The following is a 22,094-nucleotide window of genomic DNA, read 5'->3' as shown; positions in this document are numbered from 1 at the left end:
AATGTGGCTCCCTTTTTGGATTGGCATACTTCAAATAATCTTGAGAATATTATCAGCCTAGGAATGAGTTCCTCTCAAGTTGGCAATGGATAAACTCCTCCAGGGACAACAAGTGTGAAGTGAAGGTATGACCCAAATGGTGAGGAATAGGTGGATGAGTCATTGCTTATTTTTACAGTTGTTTTAATAAAAGCCATCAAAATCTTTTCCCTTTGAACTGACATTGAAAGAGAAGAGAACATTATATCCAAAACATTGTGTACAAATATATAGCTGAAGTATATCTTAGATTTTATTTTCCTAATTAAATTCAGAGGTTATGCTGAACAATAAAGCAATCCCTTATGGCATAGGCCTCCAATGGAATGTTTTAATGGATCTAAACAAATGAAATACTAAAGAAAGTGATATTTTAAATTTTAAAACATAAATTGTTTTTTGTTTTTGTTTTCTTTAAGATATCCTAATACTAAGAGTGGTTGGGTCATTTAAATAACATGCATGTAACTGAACCTTTAAGAAATCCTTGCATTTCAAACAAAGGAAGAATGATTCTTTTTCATATTCCTCAAAAAAAAAAAAACAGCCATAAAAATGTTTGATTCCATAGTATTTGTTGGCTTATGTCATTTTCTTGACAAAGAAGCCTTCATTTAACTCCAGGGCAGAAGAGAGTGGACCTACCAAAGGCATGAGTTATAAAGAGACAGATGGCCACACTGGTCACCTGTCAGCAAAAATTATTCACAGAGGAGAGGATGAGCAACAGAGACAGAATAACTCTTGTGTGTTTTGATTTCATAATCTCAAACCACCCTTTCTGTTTATAAGGTGAATTTTAATCAGAGCAAGAAGCAAAACAGGGGAGAGGATAGAATATTTATTGAAGTCCTCACCAGAGATGAATGGCATGAAATATTCTTCTTTGATCATGATGGATGACCCTTGTTCTATAAGCTGGAAAACGAGCATCTTTCCTATCTAAGTACCTCCCTATAGACTTCCCGAAGAAAATGATGGCTTTAATCATGCATGCAAGTAACAAGTCCCACACTAAGCATCACATTGGCCCTGAACCACCAACACCAACAAACTTCAGCTTGCACTGTGGACTTTCAATAAAGACAACAAAAGCGGGTGTGGGTGGCAGGAATCTGCTTCTTAAATATTCATTTGGTTATAGTTACAACCAATTCGCATATTCATAAATTGCACTGTTGATCAAATGAAGCAAAATGTGAACACTTTAATGAAGAGGTGAAGAAAGTTTTCTCTACTCCTTTCTGTATACTTGAAAAATCTCATAATTTTAAAATTAAGTTGTGACTTTTAAGAAATACCATGGCTTTCTTCCAAGTTCAACTGGATTTAGTTGACAATGTATAACATAATTGATTCATGGAAATATTTTTTTTATTTCTCAAAGGGAGAGAATTTTCTTGAGTCCCACCCCCACCAAATATTGAAACACATTTCCTTATGCAGATATCTAAAAGTGGTAAGATGTGTATTTTGAACTTCCAAACAAAATCAGAGAATCCAAGTAACCTTGCATTGTCCTTCTTCAGCCACTTCACAAATCCTCAACTTTCTAAGCCATGGAACCAGAAAATCATAGGATTAATACAGAGGTAAATAGTATCTTACCTTATGCCTACCTTCTCATGGGGATAGATGACCATGACTTATAAATTCCTCCCTCTTAATCCTATCACCAATACATTTTTTTTCTTCTGTTGTTCTTTGACAAAAAGAAATGCCAAGGCTTCCTGCTGTGATATAATCCCTGGGATGTAAGATTCCTGACCTGTGTTAGCATCACTCCACCTGGAAGCTTATCCTAATATAGGCGATTGTCAGGAAAGATGACACAAGTCAACTGTGAGCAAGAGGTGTAGTGAAGAATTGGAACCTAATGTTTCAATGTGCACAAGCTCTAACAAAATTATGAGAATACAGTACAAGAAAAGGCAGTGCAGGCACCTTGGGAATTCTCACATCAACTGGAAACAGTGACAGGAAAGAGGAAAGGAGCTGGGGTAGGAAGGAGGAAACAAAATATGGTTGTTTATGCCCTTAAACTTTTCCCTCAAGACTTTGTTGCATAAATGTAGGTGAGAGGCAGAAGTCTATAATATCTTTTTAAGGTCAAAAATTTCTTATATTGCAGGAGAGATTGTCTATGCACTTCAAATGGCAAAAATCTGTTTCCTTAGAGAAATAATGTACATATTTCAAACAGATGCAGGAACTAACAGGATTGAATGCCTCAAGCACTGTGGTGAGCAGAGGTGGGGGAATTTGAAGGAAGGGTCCTCGGGGCCCTCTGGCATTTCTTTATGATGCTTGCCTAGAGCCTGGTAACAGTAGCAGAACTCAGCTGAGAGAACTTTGCTCACATCTGGGAAAAAAGTGAACTTGGAATGAACTTGTTCTCAGCCATACACAGCAAAGGATATTAACATTATATTTCAATCAGAAAGAGAATTTACAATCCATGTTTCTGGAAAACATATAGCAAGCATTATCTGATACATCTAAGTTCAGTGCATGGCTATAATAGTATTGCTGTTTCAGGAACACAAAAAGATGTTTATTGCCTATACATAGGGTTTTTTAACTTATAAAAGAAAATCTATTAATTGTAAACCCAAGCAATTATAAAAGGCAAAAAGAATTAAGGTGCAGATCTTAAAACTTTACAAATGGAATAGATTCATTAAATAATAACCACTCAATACACGCAGTGGTTATTAGACTTGACTACCAGCTTCTGTGTGACTTGATCTGTTTTTCACAAAGTTGAGACCTAAATCTTTCATTGTCAAAATCCTAATTCATGTCTTTTTGTCAGTTATTCTACTGACTGCAGGGACCTCCTGATTTCACTCAGTTCTTCTGAACTTTCATTCAATCCTTTGTTTCAGATACTGAACCAGGATGTGGCCCTTCATCATGAGAAGATGAATGTAGAGTTCATAAGGCTCACACTGTTTGTTCAGCTTCTACCCACCCTCTTCCAAAAATTTTTCTAAGGCAGGTCTTGCTCATATCATACCTGTGTGCAAAAATTTCCCTTGGTAGTTGTGATTTTTAATTTTGTCTGCTTGACACAATCTAGAATCACCTGGCAAAGAAGTCTCAGTGACAGATTGTCTGGGTTAGATTTGCCTGTGGACATATCTCTGGGGAACTATCTTGATTATATTAGTTGAGATGGAGGACCTAGTGACTGTGGGTAGCCCCATTCCCTAGAAAGGTAATCCTGGAGTAAGTAAAAATGAAGAAAGGGAGCCAAGCACCAGAAGGCGGGCATCAATCTATTTCTCTCTGCTTGTGACTGCCGATATAATATGATTGACTGCTACTTAAAGTTCCCGCTGCCCTAACTTCCTGACAGAGATGGACTGTAGCTTGGAACTGTAAGCCAAATAAATCCTTTCTCAATTAAGCTGCTTTTGTGAAAGAATTTCATCACAGCAACATCAAACAAAAGTAAGGCAATTTTTTACCTGTGAAACATTTTGCCTCCAGATGTATGGTCTGGATCTTACTAACAGGGTACCACTTGTTGTGTTTGCTTGACTACAACCAAATATTCTATTCCCCCACACAGTCCCTGGTTTCGTACAGTTCTCTCTATTCACTTTGTTACTTCTACTAACACTGGGCTTGAGCAAAGCAGATAGAGAAATAAAATAAGAAATGGATACACTGAACATCATATCTGTAAAAATGGTACATATGATTAACTGGTCATGTGGGCTAAGTTCAGATAGATTTGATTTTTAAAGGATAGGAGAAATATTTAAATATAAAGTCATTTTTAAGAAAAATGTATTTATTCACAAACGACCATGAACAACTGAGCACAAGAATTGAGTTTCTTACAAACTTTAGAATACAGAATTGCAATGCTTATTGTAAGGTTCCCTTCCATTCCCTCTTTCTTCTAAGTACTCATATTTCCTGTTAACATTCCCCTTTTTACACAGAAGAAACCTGTTGACCCTGGATCTTCCCTTCTGTCCTAATTAGTGTGGATAAGGAGAATGAGAGCTAGAGGGATATAGTTCTACATAACACTATCTGAAAAACTTTGAATTGGATCATTAGTTAGATAAACCTGGGAACTGTAGTGTTTTCCTTACAATGTACATCTACATAAAATGTGACACAAATGAGTTAATTAGGCATTCATGTATAAATATTAACAAATAGAATTAATGATTAATCATAATAAATTAATGGTTCCATGTATTGCATACCCATTATAGCAGTTACATCAATCCCCAATTATTTTGTTGCTACTTCATAACTTTAATTTGCTACTGCTATGAATTATAATCTAAATATCTGATATGCAGGATATCTGACATGCAGTAACAAACTGGGGTTATGATCCATAGGTTGAGAGTCACTTTTCTATACCATATGCTATATTCTGTGCATCATAGTATCAAAGCTTCACAGCCAATTCACCATGGACCAAGTCTTCTGAAACTGCGAAGTAAAATGAACATTTACTATTTTCGAGTTGATTATCTCACACATTTTATCATAGCTATGTTATAGTATATTTATTAGAACTGTATTGACATTCACAGTCTGCTAGATTCTATATAATGTGTCAATAACATAAGGATAAATAAGCAGTTTTATGTACCCTATGGAATTGAGGATACACAATCAGAATAATGATGAACATGGTGTGATAGATACCTCATTTATTGAAATGAAAGCAAGAAAGCCATTATTTTGATGACTTACACTCTACTAAAGCAATTTGTAATGAAAATAATCACATAGTCTTGATCTAAATTAGAAAAACAAATCATACATGAATAACACTAATGTCCATTAGTTCAAGGCCCACTGAATACTTACAGATGAACAAAGCAAGAGGATGGGGAACAACAGCTAAAGAGTTTGTGGCACATTTGGAAAAGTTATGTTTCCTACAGGTGTTCTGATTTGTGACAGCAAGGGCTAGAAGACTTCCAATGAAACATGATGTTAGCAAAAAGTCTGAGAGAGGCTTAATTGCTATGCTGTGGAGATGTGGGGTGTTTAAATATAAAGCTACATTTTGACAGTAAGAAATATGAAGAATGGCTCACATTAGATAACTCCTGCTGAGTAAATGACAAGCAGAGAAAAGAGGAAGAGAGCATAGGACTATTGTAAAAGAGAAAACCAGGACAGAAATGAGAGGAAAGGCTAGAGTAAGTCCAAAAAGAAACATGTTCAAGACATTAAAAGGATATGGATTTGCAGTGGAACAAAGTAGAAGATTCATGATACTCTTAGCCACAAGGCAGGAACTAACAAATCAATAACAGGGCTTGACTTGAATTTGGGTAAGGGATGACAGGTCTCGAGACAAAAATTATAGAGTGTTACAAGAGTGCCATTCCTATTAGTGACTAGGAACTCCAAATAGTATGTGGAGGCAAATGAAACCTCAAGATGGTAAGAAATAAAGGGTTGTGTCATGGCTCCTAAAGGAGAATAGAGAAGAGAATTTAGGAGGTGGTAGCAGCAAAGGAAATTCTCTTTGCTAGTGGAGTCAGGTGTTTGCAGAAATTGGGTTATCAAAAAGAAAGAACACACACACACACACACACACACACACACACACACACACACACACACACACACACACGGAAACAATCAAGACATTGCAAGGGATAAAAGGAATGAACCAGGGGAAAGAAAAAAGTCTAGACTGTTGGGAGTATCTTTTAATTATTTATTATTCAGGAAGGGAGGGAGAGAGTAAGTTGTTAGGAATGGAATTCAGGGCTCTGTGCGTGCCAGACAAGCTTAGCATCCTACTGACTAAGACCTAAAATGTAATTTATATCCTGAAGATCAATAGGTATTGATAAGGAGGTTTGGAGAACATACCATCAGAGATAAAAAAATATGAATAAAACTATCACTGAAAAATTGGTTGTAGAATCATGTTCTAAGTCCTAGAATAATGATTAATGAAAAAGATCCACCGCTGAAGACTGTCAAGAGATGATGAACTAGTATGCACTATGGGATTTTAGTTAAGGCACAGATGTTAAATGTCTATAAAATTTCATTTATAGTAAGAAAATATATATCACAAATGAACAGAGATTCCCTCCTGCATGAGGCTGATCACTCAGTCACTTGTAGCATACATCTGATTTGGCAACAAATATTTGTCACCAGAAACAAATGCTATGTATCTACACATCAACAAAGGCTAGAAGTAAATAAATCCTACTTCTTTCTAATTAACAAACTCACCATATAAAGAAAAATCAATGCCGTATGAAGACACTCTATGGTCAATTGAAATCTTCAGCATCTGCATATTCTAACTAAATTCTCAAGTCCTCAGGACAAACTAGACATTATCATTATATTATACTGTTATTCTTAGAATGCCAGTTTTTCAGGTGGCTGAAATTTCTCCTTCATATTCTCTCTTCACCAATCCCTCTCCAGCATATTAAGTAATCATAATCATATTTCCCTTCCTCAGAGCCTATCAGTTTTATAGACCCCAAAGAGATAGCAGCATTCTGCTCATTGGAACTGATTATCAAAATCACAGTGATTAAGGTTTTGGTCTAATCCCCCAGGGTTCCCAGCTGAGTCCATTATGTAGAACTTCTCAATAAGAGGGAGGTAACAGTGTTCCTGAGACAAGGCTTCCTGCTCAGTCAGACTCCACTGGAGATCAATATGCAGACATCTTCCCATGGCAGCCAGCAATTAGCACATTAGGACATAGAGATAATAAAGCAGAACCCTTGTAGTTCTGTTTTCCTGTTGTTTTTTGTTTTTGGGTTTTTTTTTTTTTCGCCTGTGAATAATTTTACTGTAAATAGAGAATAAGAGGTTTGGCGGCTATGAGAGTTCCAATTTGAGGCCTTGTGTTCAAAGTTAAAGTGAATGAGTATTAATTATGGTCTGGTCTTGCCCAACCTTCATTCCTGGGGAGAGGTGACTGTGAGATTATAATCTACAATATTCCACTGTGAAAACTAAACTGGGTTACATTTCATGGCTTTAAAAGACTGGTTTTATTAACAAGTTAAATCTATAGAGTTAACATTACATTAAGATCTGTTATTAATAGAGTCAGCAAAAACTGTTACTTTGTTTCAGTCTTACAAGTGACAAGAGCCAGTAATAATTCTATATTCTAAGGAAGGACCAAAAATCAAATATGAGGTAACTCAAGGTTCAGAATCCTCAGGATGTGTTCAGAAGACTGTACAAGTATTGGCTAATGTAAAACCAGTACAGAAAAGAAAGGAGGGTTCTCCTAAACCTGTTTAGAAAACTGTACAGACCCTCCATCGGGGGCTTGTCTAGATTTAAGATTAGATTTCTAGTAACCCTGCCATAAACACAAAGTGACAGACAAGTCAGCCTCCCCTTTAGAGAAAACTTTAGTCATTTCAGGATAGGAAAGCTGAGCCTCTAGAGATGATAAAGGACAATAGTAATGGTTCATCACCTCAAACTTGTGTTTGTTATTTATTGGGGGCACTTTACTAGAAGTTATCTTGGGGCCTTGCAAAGCCACTTCCACAGGTCAGATTCTGACTTTTTATTATTATTATTATCATTATCATTACTGCCAAGTGTGTTCACATGGTAGCAACACATATCCTGAGCTTGTGACTTGCTAAAGGTCATGCTTTAAGAAGGAAAGGAGCCAGCATTTGAGACCATCTTTTTAGAGTCATATTTATATGACTCTCCTTTGGGTGCTCAGCCTGTTTTCTTCTGATTTATGAATACAAATACAGCAGATACAGGAGGAGATATCAATGTGGGAGTTAGTAGCAAGAGATGAGTCAGAGAAATAGGGGAGACTTGTGCAGAGTGCTTTGTATTCAAAGAAGGGGACAGTAGTGAGCAGAAGGAAAATAATGACCATAGAACATTGCTGGGGACAGTGAGGAAGCTGGCTTTACCTGAAGATACAGCAACCTATTAATACCTAAAGGGATGAGATTTGGAAGTCAGATATTTGAAAAAGCAGATCATAGAAAACATGGAAGGTCAAGTGTGGAGTTTGTCCTACTTTGAGAGGCGGCCCTTAGCTGTAGGTGAATATAGACATAAAAAACTAATAATTGCTATTCGGGGATGAGTTATTTTGAGAAGGAAAACAGGGTGGGTTTCAGAAATAAAAGCATGGAGACCAACAGTGGGGACTTCAGAGCCTGTTCTAGGGAGCAGCAGGAAAAATCATTCTAAAGCTCCTTCGTTGGTCAGTTGGCTTTCCCTGTATCATTCACATCAAAGCGGCATTCTCTTTCTCGCCTTACCATAGGAATGAAGAATGTGCCACCAGAACAGTCTATGTGTCAAGAGACACAGCTTTGGAAAATATAGCTGTAAGCACATGTTACCTAGGAAACAGAATATAACTAAATGCAAAATGTTACCCCACACTGAGAAATAGCTGTGAAATTTGGTTATAGCTATGTTTATTGTTCATTAAGTGTTAGATAATAAGAAAAAATGCCAAATTAATCCAAATGCAAATTAAATAAGTTAGATGTTGGAAAATACATGGGGCTCATTGTGGGAATTGGAATGAAACTGTTAACAACACTGAATGTTTATTAGTCTAACTTTACTTGTTTCAGCATATTCTTTATATTTTTTTCCGGAATTTTGAGTGTATTGGGTATTTTTTCAGGTTCCTCCTTTCTAGCAGCCCCAGATCTAAGTAACTCATGTGGACTTTAACTCTATGATAATATTAGAGTGGCTCATAGGGAGGTCAATTAGGTAGGAATTGTAGGTCAGCAGAAGCAAAAATATCTTGTGCTTAAGCAGAGATAAATTCAAGCTGACATCTTCCCACCTAAATCCATTTTCAGTGATAAAATTATACCTCACATACCAAGAATTCGGATGGGATAAAGCTTGCTGCCAAACATCCTTAAAGTCAGGGAGATACTTGGTGTGTAGCACAGGCGAGAATGTATCTGTACAGTTATAGAAAAGCATGATGTTCAAGTTGTCTGAGATGCAGTCTGAAGTTCTTTTATGTGTCAAGACAACTCAGAATCAAAGGTGTTTAGATAGGAAAGTTATATCAGAAAAACCAGAGGAAAAACATTCTAAAGGGAGCTTCTAATTACTGATGATATTTATATTTGCACAGGTACTTGTTTTTGTTTATACAAACATGTACTTGACTTTCCCAATGTTAGCATACCCAGAAAAATTTAAATGTTTAGATTTAAATGAGAACTGCATCCAAAGAGAATTCTGTGAATTGTCCAGAAATGATACCTTGGCGTCAGATGACAGTGTTTCCTACTCAGCATTCTTAGAGGTTTTACAAAAGGCTTGCAAGGTTTGGATAGATTGTCCTAGGGGGACATACAATTTTTATAGCCAAAGTGTGCAAGAATCAAGAAACTATTATGTTCTGTATTTTCCAGTCTACAGTACATCTAACTTCTTGAGTTGTATCCTATTGGTTTGGTCAATGTAAACCTCAGGAGAAATTGATGGCTTTTAGATAAAGTGTTTTACTATTTCTGTAGATCTCTAGAGGAATAGACTACCACAATAAATCCCATCATAAGAAACAAACATCAGTGTCTCATCATGTTAGTCACATAAAGAAAGAGGGAGAGGGAGAGAGAGAGAGAGAGAGAGAGAGAGAGAGAGAGAGAGAGAGAGAGAGAGAGAGAGAGAGAGAAACAGAGAGAAGCTAAATAATTCTTTGGGAACACGAGGCTCTCTTAATCAGTATCAACCATAAAACCATTTCACATGTATATAAATGTGCCTGTGTATAATGGCTTAAAAACTGGATTTTTTCTTTTCTGTGAGAGGGAAGGAAAACAGGAAAAATATAAAAGCATCTTGACATTTCCATTTTTCTTCTGAAGAAAAAAATTACATATTGAGATACTCATTATGACTCTTGCATGTCTAAATGCACTACCTCTGACAAGAAAATATCCAGAAAAACGCTAGGACCTTTGTACAACCTAGACTTTGGAAATACACAAGGCTCAGTCATTCAGTCAACAAATACTTTTGAGTATCTATTATGTGCTTGACACTGTACTTTTGAAACAAGGTCAATTTGATAAAAATTATGTTTTTTTTTAAAAGATCTGTGTTTTATTTATATTTTCTCAGGCTTCCAAAAGTTGACTTGTACAATTTTATCAGTAAAAAAAAATATGAATAACACTAAAAAGGCATCAGTAATGCAAGATCCCTTCCATTGTAGGCATACGAAGATACTCATACCTGGAGAACCAACCAAGATAAATCAGGAGAGGAAACACTAGCACTAAAATATATCCTCTCTACTGATGTCTCTGAATTCTTTGTTTGAAAACATTTCATAATTTCATTTGGCAAGGTGACATGGATCAGGTGGCAAAGACCCACAGGATGAAGACAGAGATTAAAATAAACTATAATTTAAAAAAAAAAAACCAAAGAATTAGAATGACTAGTTACTCAAGCCAAATCCATTCTTGTTCCCACTGGACTTAATCAAGTGTTATCAGAGGACTGGAAGAAAAATCTGCAGGGACTACAGAACAGAAACGTGGATGGAGAAGTCCTGAATAGAGACACATTTGCAGTGATTCACTAGCTTTGTGCAGCTTCTCACAGCATTTCCTTTAGCTGTAGATGGTTCTTTAGCAAAGATGGTTCTTTGCTATCACAATGCCTATAACTTGAACTGGAGTCTTTTCCAATAATTACAAAAGAATCAATGAGGTCTCAGATCATTCCACACTACCCACTGAGACTGAAGCAAAGCTTGAAATTAATCTGAGAATTTGTGGCTGAAAACACAGCTTATTGCAGCATATTACACCTCCCCTCCTCACCCCCACAACATACTTCTACTTTGTCTCAATCTCGCCTTACAAAAATGAAGTAAGACAGAATGAAAGATGTTAACACCTGCTTGCAACGAAATGGAACAACAGTTTATAGAGATCCATTTCTACAATTCATTCAATGGAACCATAAAAAAAGGCAACACTGTGCCGTGAACCACTGGTCATCATACAAACCATGTTTGCCAAAATGAAAGAACAGAAAGAAGCTAAGCCATAAGGTTGACCCCAGCTTACCTTCCTGAGAAAATTTCTATGCACTAGAACAAAAATGGGGACCTAAGATGGAGTTCAGTTGACTCCTGAAGCTGAGCAATTGCTAAGAGGTAGGAGAAACCTTGAAAGATCACAATACAGGAGAAAACACACATAAAATATCACAGACTGCATGTTCCAATTTACACTTTCCCATGGAGGGATACCCCTTCAGCCTAGATACATGGCAGAGGGCCTAGGCGCTGCCCCAAATGATGTGACAGACTTTGATAATCCCCCATGGAAGGCTGTATTCTCCCTGAGGAGGGGATGGGAGAATGGGATGGGGTGGGGGTTGGTGGGGAGCAAGGAAGGATGGGAGATAGAGGGAACTGGGATTGATATATAAAACAAGATGTTTCTAATCCAAACAAAAATTTATTTTTAAAAATGGGTGAAAATATGAATACTGGCGCCAATTAAAAAATAAATTCTTGGGAACAGAATGGGACAAATTAACTGGAAGAGGTACAGGGAAAGTCTCTGGGAAGATAAAATAATTAAGGTGTTAGTTCTGTGGGTGTCTGATGAGGATGTCTTCTGTATATATGTTTCTCTTATTGGCCAATGAGGCAGGATAATAGGTGGGACTAGGAGAAAAGGAGGATTCTGGGAAGTGTAGGCAGAGAACATTCGATATGTAGAACACTGGAGGAGCAACACCACGCTGGACATCTGGGTAAGCCACAGCCTTGTGGAAATACATAGATTGATAGATATGAATTAATAATTTAGACAGAACTAGTCAATAAGAAGCCCTAATCATTGGCTAACAGGTGTTGGACTTGATCTTATACATGGCATTTTCTGTCTGCAGTTTTTATCTCAATCAAAAAGAATCTTTCCTACCCTTAAAAAAAGAACACAGTAGAAAAAAAAATTGAGAGAATATAATAAAGTTATACTTGTTAGCTCTATTTTACAGGACAAGATAAAGTGGTTTACATCTTTTTATCATTAGATGTGAAAATAAACATAGGAGATTATGCATCTGTATTGAAAAATACATTAAAATCATGTTTGTGTGAGACTAAAAAGGCAACATAAGAATCATCTTTTGTGAACCAGTAGGCTCTCAGCAGATTATTGCCATCCTGTCAATAAGTAACTAGCCAAGTATAGTAGAAATGAATGGAATATAATTAAATATAAGCAATAAAAATGTATACAAATACATCATGATGGATGTATTCATGACAGAAATGAAATGAGTGAAGTCACAAATTCCAGAAACTCTTAATAACCCCTAATGAGCTATAGCACCCTGAATCAGAAAGAATATTTCTCCCTAAGTCATAGACCCAAATGTCAGGTGGACTCTGTAAACACTAAATGTTTTGCCTGAGTCTTTACTCACTTTCTTGGAAGACTACACAATACAGAAATATAAGCAACCCTCACTCCTGTTGAATCAGATATTTCATTGAGCTAGTACCGCCTGTCATTTTACATGGAGGACACTCCAGGTGCCCTGATGCCATATACATTATAAGCAAAAGTGGTTGTAATGGACAACAAAATTTAAAAACCTCTAGCCATGGAACTGTTCCGAGAGTGACTACTCCTTTCTTCTTGATCTATAAAGACCTTGGCTTGATGGAACATTCTCTGACCTTTTTAACCTTAAGACCTCAAGGTTTGTTGTAATCAGAATAAAAAGCAGATACAAAGATATGACATAGAGTACTACCTCTGCTGCTGTCTATTCAAGCATGCCTCTCTTGGACATGCCTTACATTCCAGATCATATCTTTATGAATCCTTGTGATTCTCCTGAGACATTGTTATAACATCCCCTGCCTGCCTATGGCTACTGAACATGCAGAAAGGTAATCAATTTTAAAATTCTGGCCTTAATCCTAAGAAAATCAGTCCTGAAGATGTCTTTGTTTAAATCCAATAAAGAATAAAAAATGAGTAATATAACCCTTCCCCAAATAATAAAGTAGCCACCAGAAATTACATTTGATGTTAACAAAAGTAGTTAATTAGTGCAGCCAATATGAGTCTAAAGCCCTGTGCATCTCAATATACGTCCACTAGGAGGCTTCTGTTGACAAGTTGAGAAGCTATTGTCAAGTATATTTCCATACTTAGAGGTGAATAGAACTCAGAATATTTTTGTCCTTTCATCTAAGAATTCTTCACTTTGAGTAAATCATTTGACTCCATACATCATATTTTTTCTAACTAACTGGTACATAGTAGTATCTGTTTCCTAGGGCTGCTGCAAGGATAGAGAGGGGGAAAAGCTGAACTGAGTACTGTGATTGGCATATGGTGAGGTGGTTCAAAGTGCAAGGGTAATTAAGTAAAGGGAAACCTTGAAAGCAAGAAGGTATTTGAACCTGAATAGTGAATAGCAGTTGTAGTCATAAATTGTATAAAATTATGAAAAAGATAAGAGAAATCACTATGTGTCTTTAAATGTCTTTTAGGGTACTGCTTCACTACCCTCACAAGCAATCTGTACATCTATGGAAAGATGAGTATCATCTAACACTGATGTTTATTCTTCATAATTTTGGGATGAGTGTCTGGGTGATTACCTGCTGATTTCTGTTTAATATAAACATAATACCAAAAGTAGGAGATTTTTGAAGCCTCTGGATTTTAATTATTATTATAGCAACCTTAAGTTTTTTTCATGGTTTTGAATGTCTATAAGTGTCTAGTTCTTCAAATATTCACTTGCAGTTTTCTTGTTTATAATTCCATCATGCTTATTTCCATTGTTCAGAAAATAAACACATTTGACACATATCCATTCTATTTTTGCAAGAGCTTTGCATTTAGAATTATGATAATTATGTTTGTATGAGCTGTGGTTTTAACTTTTTGAAAATGATTTTGAAGAACAGCTAAAAGTTCTATAGGTGTTATTACATATACCACACATTATATTTCAGATATGACTCAATTTATAAGCCCCATAAGGAGTGACATGCAAACATCTGCTTCTTAGAGCCCTACAGAAATTACCTTTCCTGAGGTAGCATAGACACCAAGAGTCAGGATAGCAATAGTGCAGACTTTCCCAATCCAAACCAGGGATTCACCCACTATGCTACATGATTTAAGCAAGGTGGGCATGAGGAGATGGCTCAGTTAGAAAAGTAATTGCCATGAAAACATAAGGACCAGACTTGGTGACACATGCCTGTAGTCCTTACCATGGGGAAGGAAAGACAGAAGATCCATTGAATTTGCTGCCCTGCCAATCTAGCTGAAGTAGTAAGTTTCAGGTTCACTGAGATACCATGTCTCAGAAACTAAAATGGGAACAATAGAGGCATAGAGCAATTGTTCCTTAGGTTCTACATGGATGTACACATATGTGGACATGCACCTCTCCCTTGAACACATTCACATACATACAACACACACACACACACACACACATACACACACACACACACACAGGGGGGAGGGAGAGAGTAAAGTAACATAGAAATCATCTAACCTATAGAATGTGAATATAAATAGCTAGGGATACAGAGAACTCTTCTTATCTAATAACTTAAGATGTTCCAATTCCAAATATCTTACCTGAATTTAAGTCAGAAACTCCTATGGGGTTCAGAATTCAAAAGACAATAAAACTAATAATCAATTACAAATCCTTCATGTTACATAATTTTGTTGACCATGGAGATATGTTCAACTGGAATCAAGCACCTTTGCCTAATAATTGATACACATTTTAGCTTTTATTATTTCTAATAATGACTATATAAACTCAAGGCCAACATGACTATGATCTATTACATCAAAAAGACCTTGACTCAGGTATCCATTCAGATGCTCCCTGTCACAGACTTCCATTTTCTCTCACTGTCAAAGTCAAGATATAATGTCCTAATTTTTCGGGATTTGGGACATTTGAAGAAATGACAACATCTTAATTGATGTCCTAGTATGTATGACAGATTAAGAATGTCAAATACTTATTAGTATAATAAAAATAACTACCACCATGTCTCTAACTATTATCACCTTCCCATTTAAACCAATGTTTCAATAAGCTAAATGCACAATTGAATTTCAGAGTATTTGAAACAGGACTGGCATTTAAGTCAGTTTTATTCTAAAGCAAATTAGTTCATTATTGTGTACCTTTTATAGTACATTAAATATACAAATAAACCTATGTCAAATTTTAGCTTATTACAACTATATTTCCAAGATCAGTATTCACTAATTCTTCAATGGCATCAGTCAAGATTTGATTCCTAGATATCCAAGAGTCAATAATAGTTAAAAGGGGAGAGTGGGATTCCTCGTCTATGTAACTCTCACAAAGGATGCAGTTTGAGGTTGTGTGACTTTAACAATACAAAGCCTAGAAGAAAGACTGAGAAGAAAGTGTTTACTTTAAACAGTGAGAGGTATCTGCCCCCACTGCTGTTTGGAATGCTGCTTTTACTTGGACACTCTCTTCTTCTGCACAGCATTTGCCTACCAGACACTCATACATTGTTCAGCCTCACTCTTCAATGAAAGTATCCCTATGAGCAGCTGTATTGCTTCATGTAGTTTGAACTCATACATGGTTGCCTTTACTCTACTTTATGACTCCTGACCACAAAGTGTTCACTTGTTTTCCACTGAAATACTTTGATATATCTCCCCCATGAGACTGTCATGTCTTATTCGTTACCTGATCTATTAATAGAAAATATCTGGCTAGTAAATAAAAGATGAAGAATTTTCTGCACAACAAGAAATTGTTTCACAAATAAACTCAAATCACATTTATCATCTGGATAGAAAGAATGAGAGTACAGAGCTGCAGAAACACCTAACTAGACACACGAATGTATGGTAAAGAGTGTGATGCTCATATATATATAGAAAGCCTAGAAACTAAATTAATATACATATATCTATCCACTTTTTCTGTGCTAAATAATGTAGATATTGCTGCCTTTTCTGCAAAACTTAAATGTGAAGTGTTTTTTAAACAGTCTTAATCAATACACCAACCTACATTAAAAAAAAATAAATAGACCAACGCAATAAATAAAAAGCGAAAGGCCAATCGATAACCAGCAGCGCAACTTAACAGCCACTCCTGCAGAAAACTGTCTGAAAAGGTGCTTCACACTCCACTATCTGCACGATCCACAGCGGCTCACTATTGATTTGTTGAACGCAAAGAACATCTATTATCACATGCCAGTGTGAACCCAGCAATTTCTCCACCAAGTAGCCTGCAATGTACAGTTAGCAGTATAACACTGGGAAGCTGTCTGCTGAGGGTTATCTGAGGTTCCACATTAATTCCCTTCTTCTCATCCCACAAAGCCAATATAAATGTTTCATTTCTAAACCAAGGCAACCAACATGTGCTCAGGGCTTAGAAGCCTGGGTTGCTCTACATGTGCATCTCCAGAGCACAGACATAGTAATGAGATCTGAGAATTGTCTGCAACTCCAAACAGTTGTTACAAACATGGTAAGTGGTCAAGCACATCACATAGGGGAGAGGTAAGATCTTTGAAACTGCTGGTCTCATCAAGTTCCTAGAAATGACAATATATGAAGTTATGTGGAGAAGACATAGATTTTTGTGCTAAGTGGAAGAGGGAGAAAGTCAATGGCAAGCTTATAACAGGGGTAGCATTGTCACACAAAATGGTATATGGTATTTAAATTCCCCTAACAGTATAATAATGGCTGCATGCTAGAACTTCCCAGGCTCCTGACTCTGACTTAAAATTCCAGAGAAAATACAATACTTGAAAAGAATATCTCCACAAGAAACACTGTATTTTAGCATGGAGGTGAAGGGAGCTCATGAGTGCCCACCATTAGCTGGGAAACTATTAATAACTGATGGCTTCTGGTTTGAGAGAGCTGTATTTTTTGTTTGTTTGTTTGTTTTTTAAGGATGGTCCCCATGAAATGCCAGCCATACTCTAACGGAGAGACCAACATTTAACCTATGAGTAAGTACATGGTCAACACAAACTGGACATAGTGAACTGTATGTTAAAAGAAGCTACAAAGTTAGTAGGGCTTAGGCGTGAATCTGGAAGGACATAGAGAAAGCATCTGGGAGTGAATATGATTGAAATACATTTGTATGCATGTATTAAATCCTCAAAAAATTAATAAAAATGTTTAATTAAAAAGAGTTACTAACTTTACTAAGTTTCCAACTATGTTACTTGTTCTTCAACTATATCACCAAACACAAGTATTATCAGCTGGATCTCATATAATACTGGCTGAGCAGTCAACCTCTTTTTTGACATGATCAGGGAGCTAAAGACTGTCTTCAAAGAATGTTACATAGCAAATGTCTGTATATTTCCATAAATCCCCCATTAACTCCAAATTGTTTCTGTTAGTATCAAAACAGCCCCCAAAGCCAACCTAAGAGGATGAACTCCTTCTGGTTTTACCTTTACAGAAAGCAGTAGAAGTCCATGTCTTAAACTGTGGGTAGTTATTAGTAGATCATTTATACTTGAGTTTCTAATCACATGGTTTCTTTTTCTATCCTACACAAGGGAGTCACTCTTATACACAGTAATCAGATCCAGAAAATGTGTCACACTTTAATGATCTTTGTGAGATGATATTCACGCCACCACATTCATTAACCCACCATGCAAACACAAAGGATAATGGAATAAAATAAAAATCACTGAGGCTTGCTGTATCATACCATGGATTATGTACATTGTACCCCCAGAAGCAATATCTATGTGGCAGCACCTCTGAATTGTAAAGAAAAGACAGCTTTGATAAATATGCAGAGTTCATTAGTGTTAGGATAAATGACCCTAAACCCTGCCATATACAGTCTTCTTAAGAGCATTAAAAGTCACTTAGATAATATCAACTGAATACCTATTTTAGAAAATATGAAACCTAGCCATTTCCCTGTTGATCAAGTTCTATTTTTGGATGTGCAGTTATAAATCAGCATGTTTTCTTTTCCACTAATTAAGGATCAATCTGTTTCATCAAGGCTCATAGAAAATGACAGATCAGATTCAAACTCCCCCTTCACCAAATGTCTTTTGCTATGGAATTTTATCTCCCACCAATTCACATGGTATCATAATAGCATTCTAAGGAATTCAATTTATTTTATGTATATAAAGAAATGGAAGGATAATATGGATAATAGAAGATAGATGATAGATGGATGATAGATAGATATATTGATAAGTAGATGATAGATAAAAAAGATATATAGATAATAGAAAATTAGAAAGGTGTCTATATAGACAGTGATAGATGGTAAATGATGATAGATTAAAGAGATAATAATTGTAGAAGAGATAAATAATGATGACAGATAGATGATAGATAGATAATGATTATTGATAAATGATAGGTAAACAAAGAGATAGATAATATTTAAATAGAGAAAGAGAGAAACAAAGGAAGAAAGATAGGTCTATATAATATTCCTTTTCCAAAAATTAACTAAAGGCCTAATTTTATTGATGGCATTTCATTTGCAATAGCATGCACATATGCATTATTTTGGTCATGGACAAGCTGCTAGCAGCACACAGGTTACCCAAGCAATGGATTATTAAGAGACCATATGTTCTTCCACATATGATCCAGTTTCAGCTCTTCTCTGTATTCTTTATCTTTACCCTCTCTTCTTTTCTCATTAACTTATTTTATCCCTTCTTTTTCTTTTTATTCCTCATCAATAAAGCCATGGCTTGGCTTGGCTTATGCTATCTATGAGTTGGTTGAATCCTTCTAGTGACACCTGTTAGGAACTAGCAGCCAGCTGACCCCCCACCCCACCCCGACGATGGGCTGGACACTCATGGCCATGTCATCCCTATGTCAGCTTTACCTGGAGGCTCAAGCTTTACCTGGCTGCCAGAGGACTCAGTTATGCATGCGCAAGCCTCCCCTTTTAAAGCAAGTGCCCCACACCCCTCTCTCTCTCCTGCTTTCCGTTGGCCACCAGCTACCCCCTCTTTCTCTCCCTTCTCTCAATAAACTCCACGTGGGCGCTGAGTCTCGTGTTTGTGTTTCTTAGGCATTAGCTGCAGCAAAAGAACAACAACATCTAAAGATGACACTCTACTCCTTACATAGACTAGATTTCATGAATTTATTAGCATAAGGAAGGGCACAGGATAGCAAACAGTAAGCATCTTTTAAAGTATTTATGCAAAAATAACAATTACAGCTATAAGAGCCAAGTTCAATAGAGAAAACAGTGGTTTGTGACATAAAGTAGTGAGACTGGTACTAGTTAGAGTAAACTGGCTCCAATGCTAATTCCAAAAGAGAAGGCCTTACAGAGAATTCAAATGGCAATCTTTGGACAAAGTATTACCCATTGTAATACTTCTAGTTGACCTTGTAATTTAATATATTTGCTTGAGTTTTTAAAAAGTTTATAGCCAAAGTGCATAGTCATATCCAATACATCTGGCTTCTATGCCCTTATCTCATTCAGCAATTAAGATGCTATGTGCCTTGTTTACATATCACCACCTAATAACAGAGCCATTGTACCTGCTCCCCCAAATTGAGTCAAATAGAATTTATGAGCAATTTGCTTCCTTAAGTCTTCTGTGAACAAAAGCTCCAATAGATTTGTTGATGATATGATAATATCTAAAATGTATTTCTCCAAATATTCATGCTTTAGCTAGTGTCATGAAAAGGGATGGCATTTTACTAATCCTGATCCAAGTACTTCATTATATGCCAACAAACTGGCCTAGTTAGAAACAGCCTTCTCTGTGGAAAAGCAGAAACAAATCAGAAAACCTAGAAACAGTCTTGGTTAATCTTTACCAGAAAACACTTGACCTATATGACAAAGAATAATAAATCAATGGCAGAAAAATCCATACATACCTTCTGAAGGTTGTGCACACCAAGGATTGTTAGAGAAACTTATCTTTTTGCTTTTTCTGTGTGCAAAGTCTCTTCCTTGACATTTTTTCCTACTTGCTGTTGAATGTATGTGCAATGGGAATAAGCATTTGAGGATAAAGAGGCATTATGCCGTGGTGAGAGAAAACAAATGGGTCTTAGTGAGTCTTCCACAGAAAAATTGGAGGGCAAAGAAAAAAAAAACAGATAGCACAATTCCCCAAGGTACCCTGTGTTGGCCCATAACTGCCTGTTATAGAGTAGAATAGCTTTTCCAAATCATAAATATGGAAACTGGATTCCTAGAAACACTGACGTACTCAGTAAAAGCGATTAATGCCAAGCCCTTCCACAGCATGTTATGTTTTCCTCTAAATTGCCAGATTCTCATTTGGCCTCCTTTAACAGACCAAAAACAAGAGAATACCATGTGGATCTCAAGACTTCTGAGAAACTGAAAATGGTAACTGCAAGAGATAGCTACACACACGGTGAAAGATGATAAATAAGGAATCAGGCAAAACTAAGTAGACACAATAGATTATATGTATAAGTATTATCAGGGGCTCCTTTGTGGGTATTCTTCAATATAGCTTCACTCTTCATAAAATCCATGAACCCTGTGTACTTGTTTCATAAAGCCAGACATTCCAATGTGTTTAGGTCATGATGTTCAGGTCTACCACAAAGGCTGCGTTTAGAAAAATCAGATAATCAGAAGGTCCATCTAACACTGGTCCTTTAAACTATTCTCAAGCATCTTCTTATCTTGAAAATGGCCATGGTTAGGAAAATACCACAAGAAGAAGGAGGTAGAGTAACAAGTTATAGATGCTCATGGCACTGAAACACTGTGTCACCTCCATGACACCAGACTTAGGAATAAGTCAAACAATGTACCAGGTACACCACTAATGGATGAAATAGTAATCATATGATTTCTCTCAACATGAACTAAATACACTGTGTGTACATGTATACAAGTGTACCATACTTACACATTAGAAATGTTTATATATAAAGGACAGTTATGCATATAATCTTTATCTATAATGCCCCTTAAGTTTTCTCTGAGCCCCTTGAAAATATCCCCAATAGCGAAAGTGGGAACTCACGGTCATTGCACTGGTTTCCCGAATATGATGTCATAGAGCAGTCACAGGTGAAGCCTTCCCACTGCTGCATGCAAACCCCTTGGTTGGCACAGGAATCCTCCTGACATGTTGTACTGGGTCCTGGTAGTGCACAAAAGTAGGGGTGGGTTGTGGGGTGAAAAGGGGAAATAGAAGAAACATTAAAAATTAGTCAACAAAGGCATGACCTAAGTCTACCACCATCATGCCCCCAAACATTCAAAAACACAATCATCAAAAATATCAACCCAGTCACATGCAATAGAATTCAGTATATACAAAATATGACAGAAATACATACTTGCCACAAACTATCACCAATTACACAGAAAAGGGAGAGGGCTGAACTCATGTTCTCCTTTAGGTAGACTTTGCATAAAAACTTCATATTCCATCATTTGACTAGAAAGACACATCTTTTGGAGCAGGGATTTGTTACTGAATAATGCTAAAGTAGAAAAAAGTATTCTCATAACACTATTAAAATAAAGCACATTTTTTTTTCTGAAACTAGAAGTCCCATAGTCTATTTTGTGATGCTAGAATAATGATAAGTAGAAAAGGGGACACAGGAAAATGAACTCACATGTGATGTATTCTATAGGTGTTAAGCAATGTATTTAAATTGTATTATTAAATCCCCCAGCAGCTCAAATAGGTAATTATGACAAAGTCCATTCCATAGATTTGAAGTGCTAAACCAATATACCCAAGGTCCCATATTTCCTCAAGAATGCTAATGCCTACTTTTAAGAGATAAACATTGAGAATGCCTCTTCATATTACCTGAGTTTACCAGTGTTACATGGGAATTGGAAGAAATGCAAATTCTTGGGGCCCACCCTTAACCTGCTGAGCTGGAAAGTTAGAGGGAGACAGAAATCTATTTCTTCAACCTTCAGAAATGTCAATGAAGCCTGGAGTTTTCGAACCACCG

The 22,094-nt window shown here is 36.5% G+C and overlaps 1 protein-coding gene across 23 annotated transcripts in view; it reads right to left on the bottom strand.

Annotated features, from left to right (window-relative positions):
- Nrxn3 (neurexin 3) overlaps positions 1-22,094 on the bottom strand; it is a 1,441,261-nt gene that overhangs the window by 739,102 nt on the left and 680,065 nt on the right. For all 23 annotated transcript variants that reach the window (XR_007835231.1, XR_007835232.1, XM_051196126.1 and 20 more), the window contains one exon: positions 21,140-21,259. Coding sequence is in view for 21 of the 23 variants with exons in the window: in XM_051196126.1 (XP_051052083.1) it covers positions 21,140-21,259 (120 nt within the window). In the remaining 2 variants the exon portion in view is untranslated. The remainder of the gene's footprint in view (positions 1-21,139; positions 21,260-22,094) is intronic.

This window comes from Phodopus roborovskii, unplaced genomic scaffold (assembly GCF_943737965.1).
Source record: "Phodopus roborovskii unplaced genomic scaffold, PHOROB, whole genome shotgun sequence".
Taxonomy (NCBI): domain Eukaryota; kingdom Metazoa; phylum Chordata; class Mammalia; order Rodentia; family Cricetidae; genus Phodopus; species Phodopus roborovskii.
The sequence above is the reverse complement of the archived record's forward strand: the minus strand, read 5'-3'. Positions and strand labels throughout refer to the sequence as shown.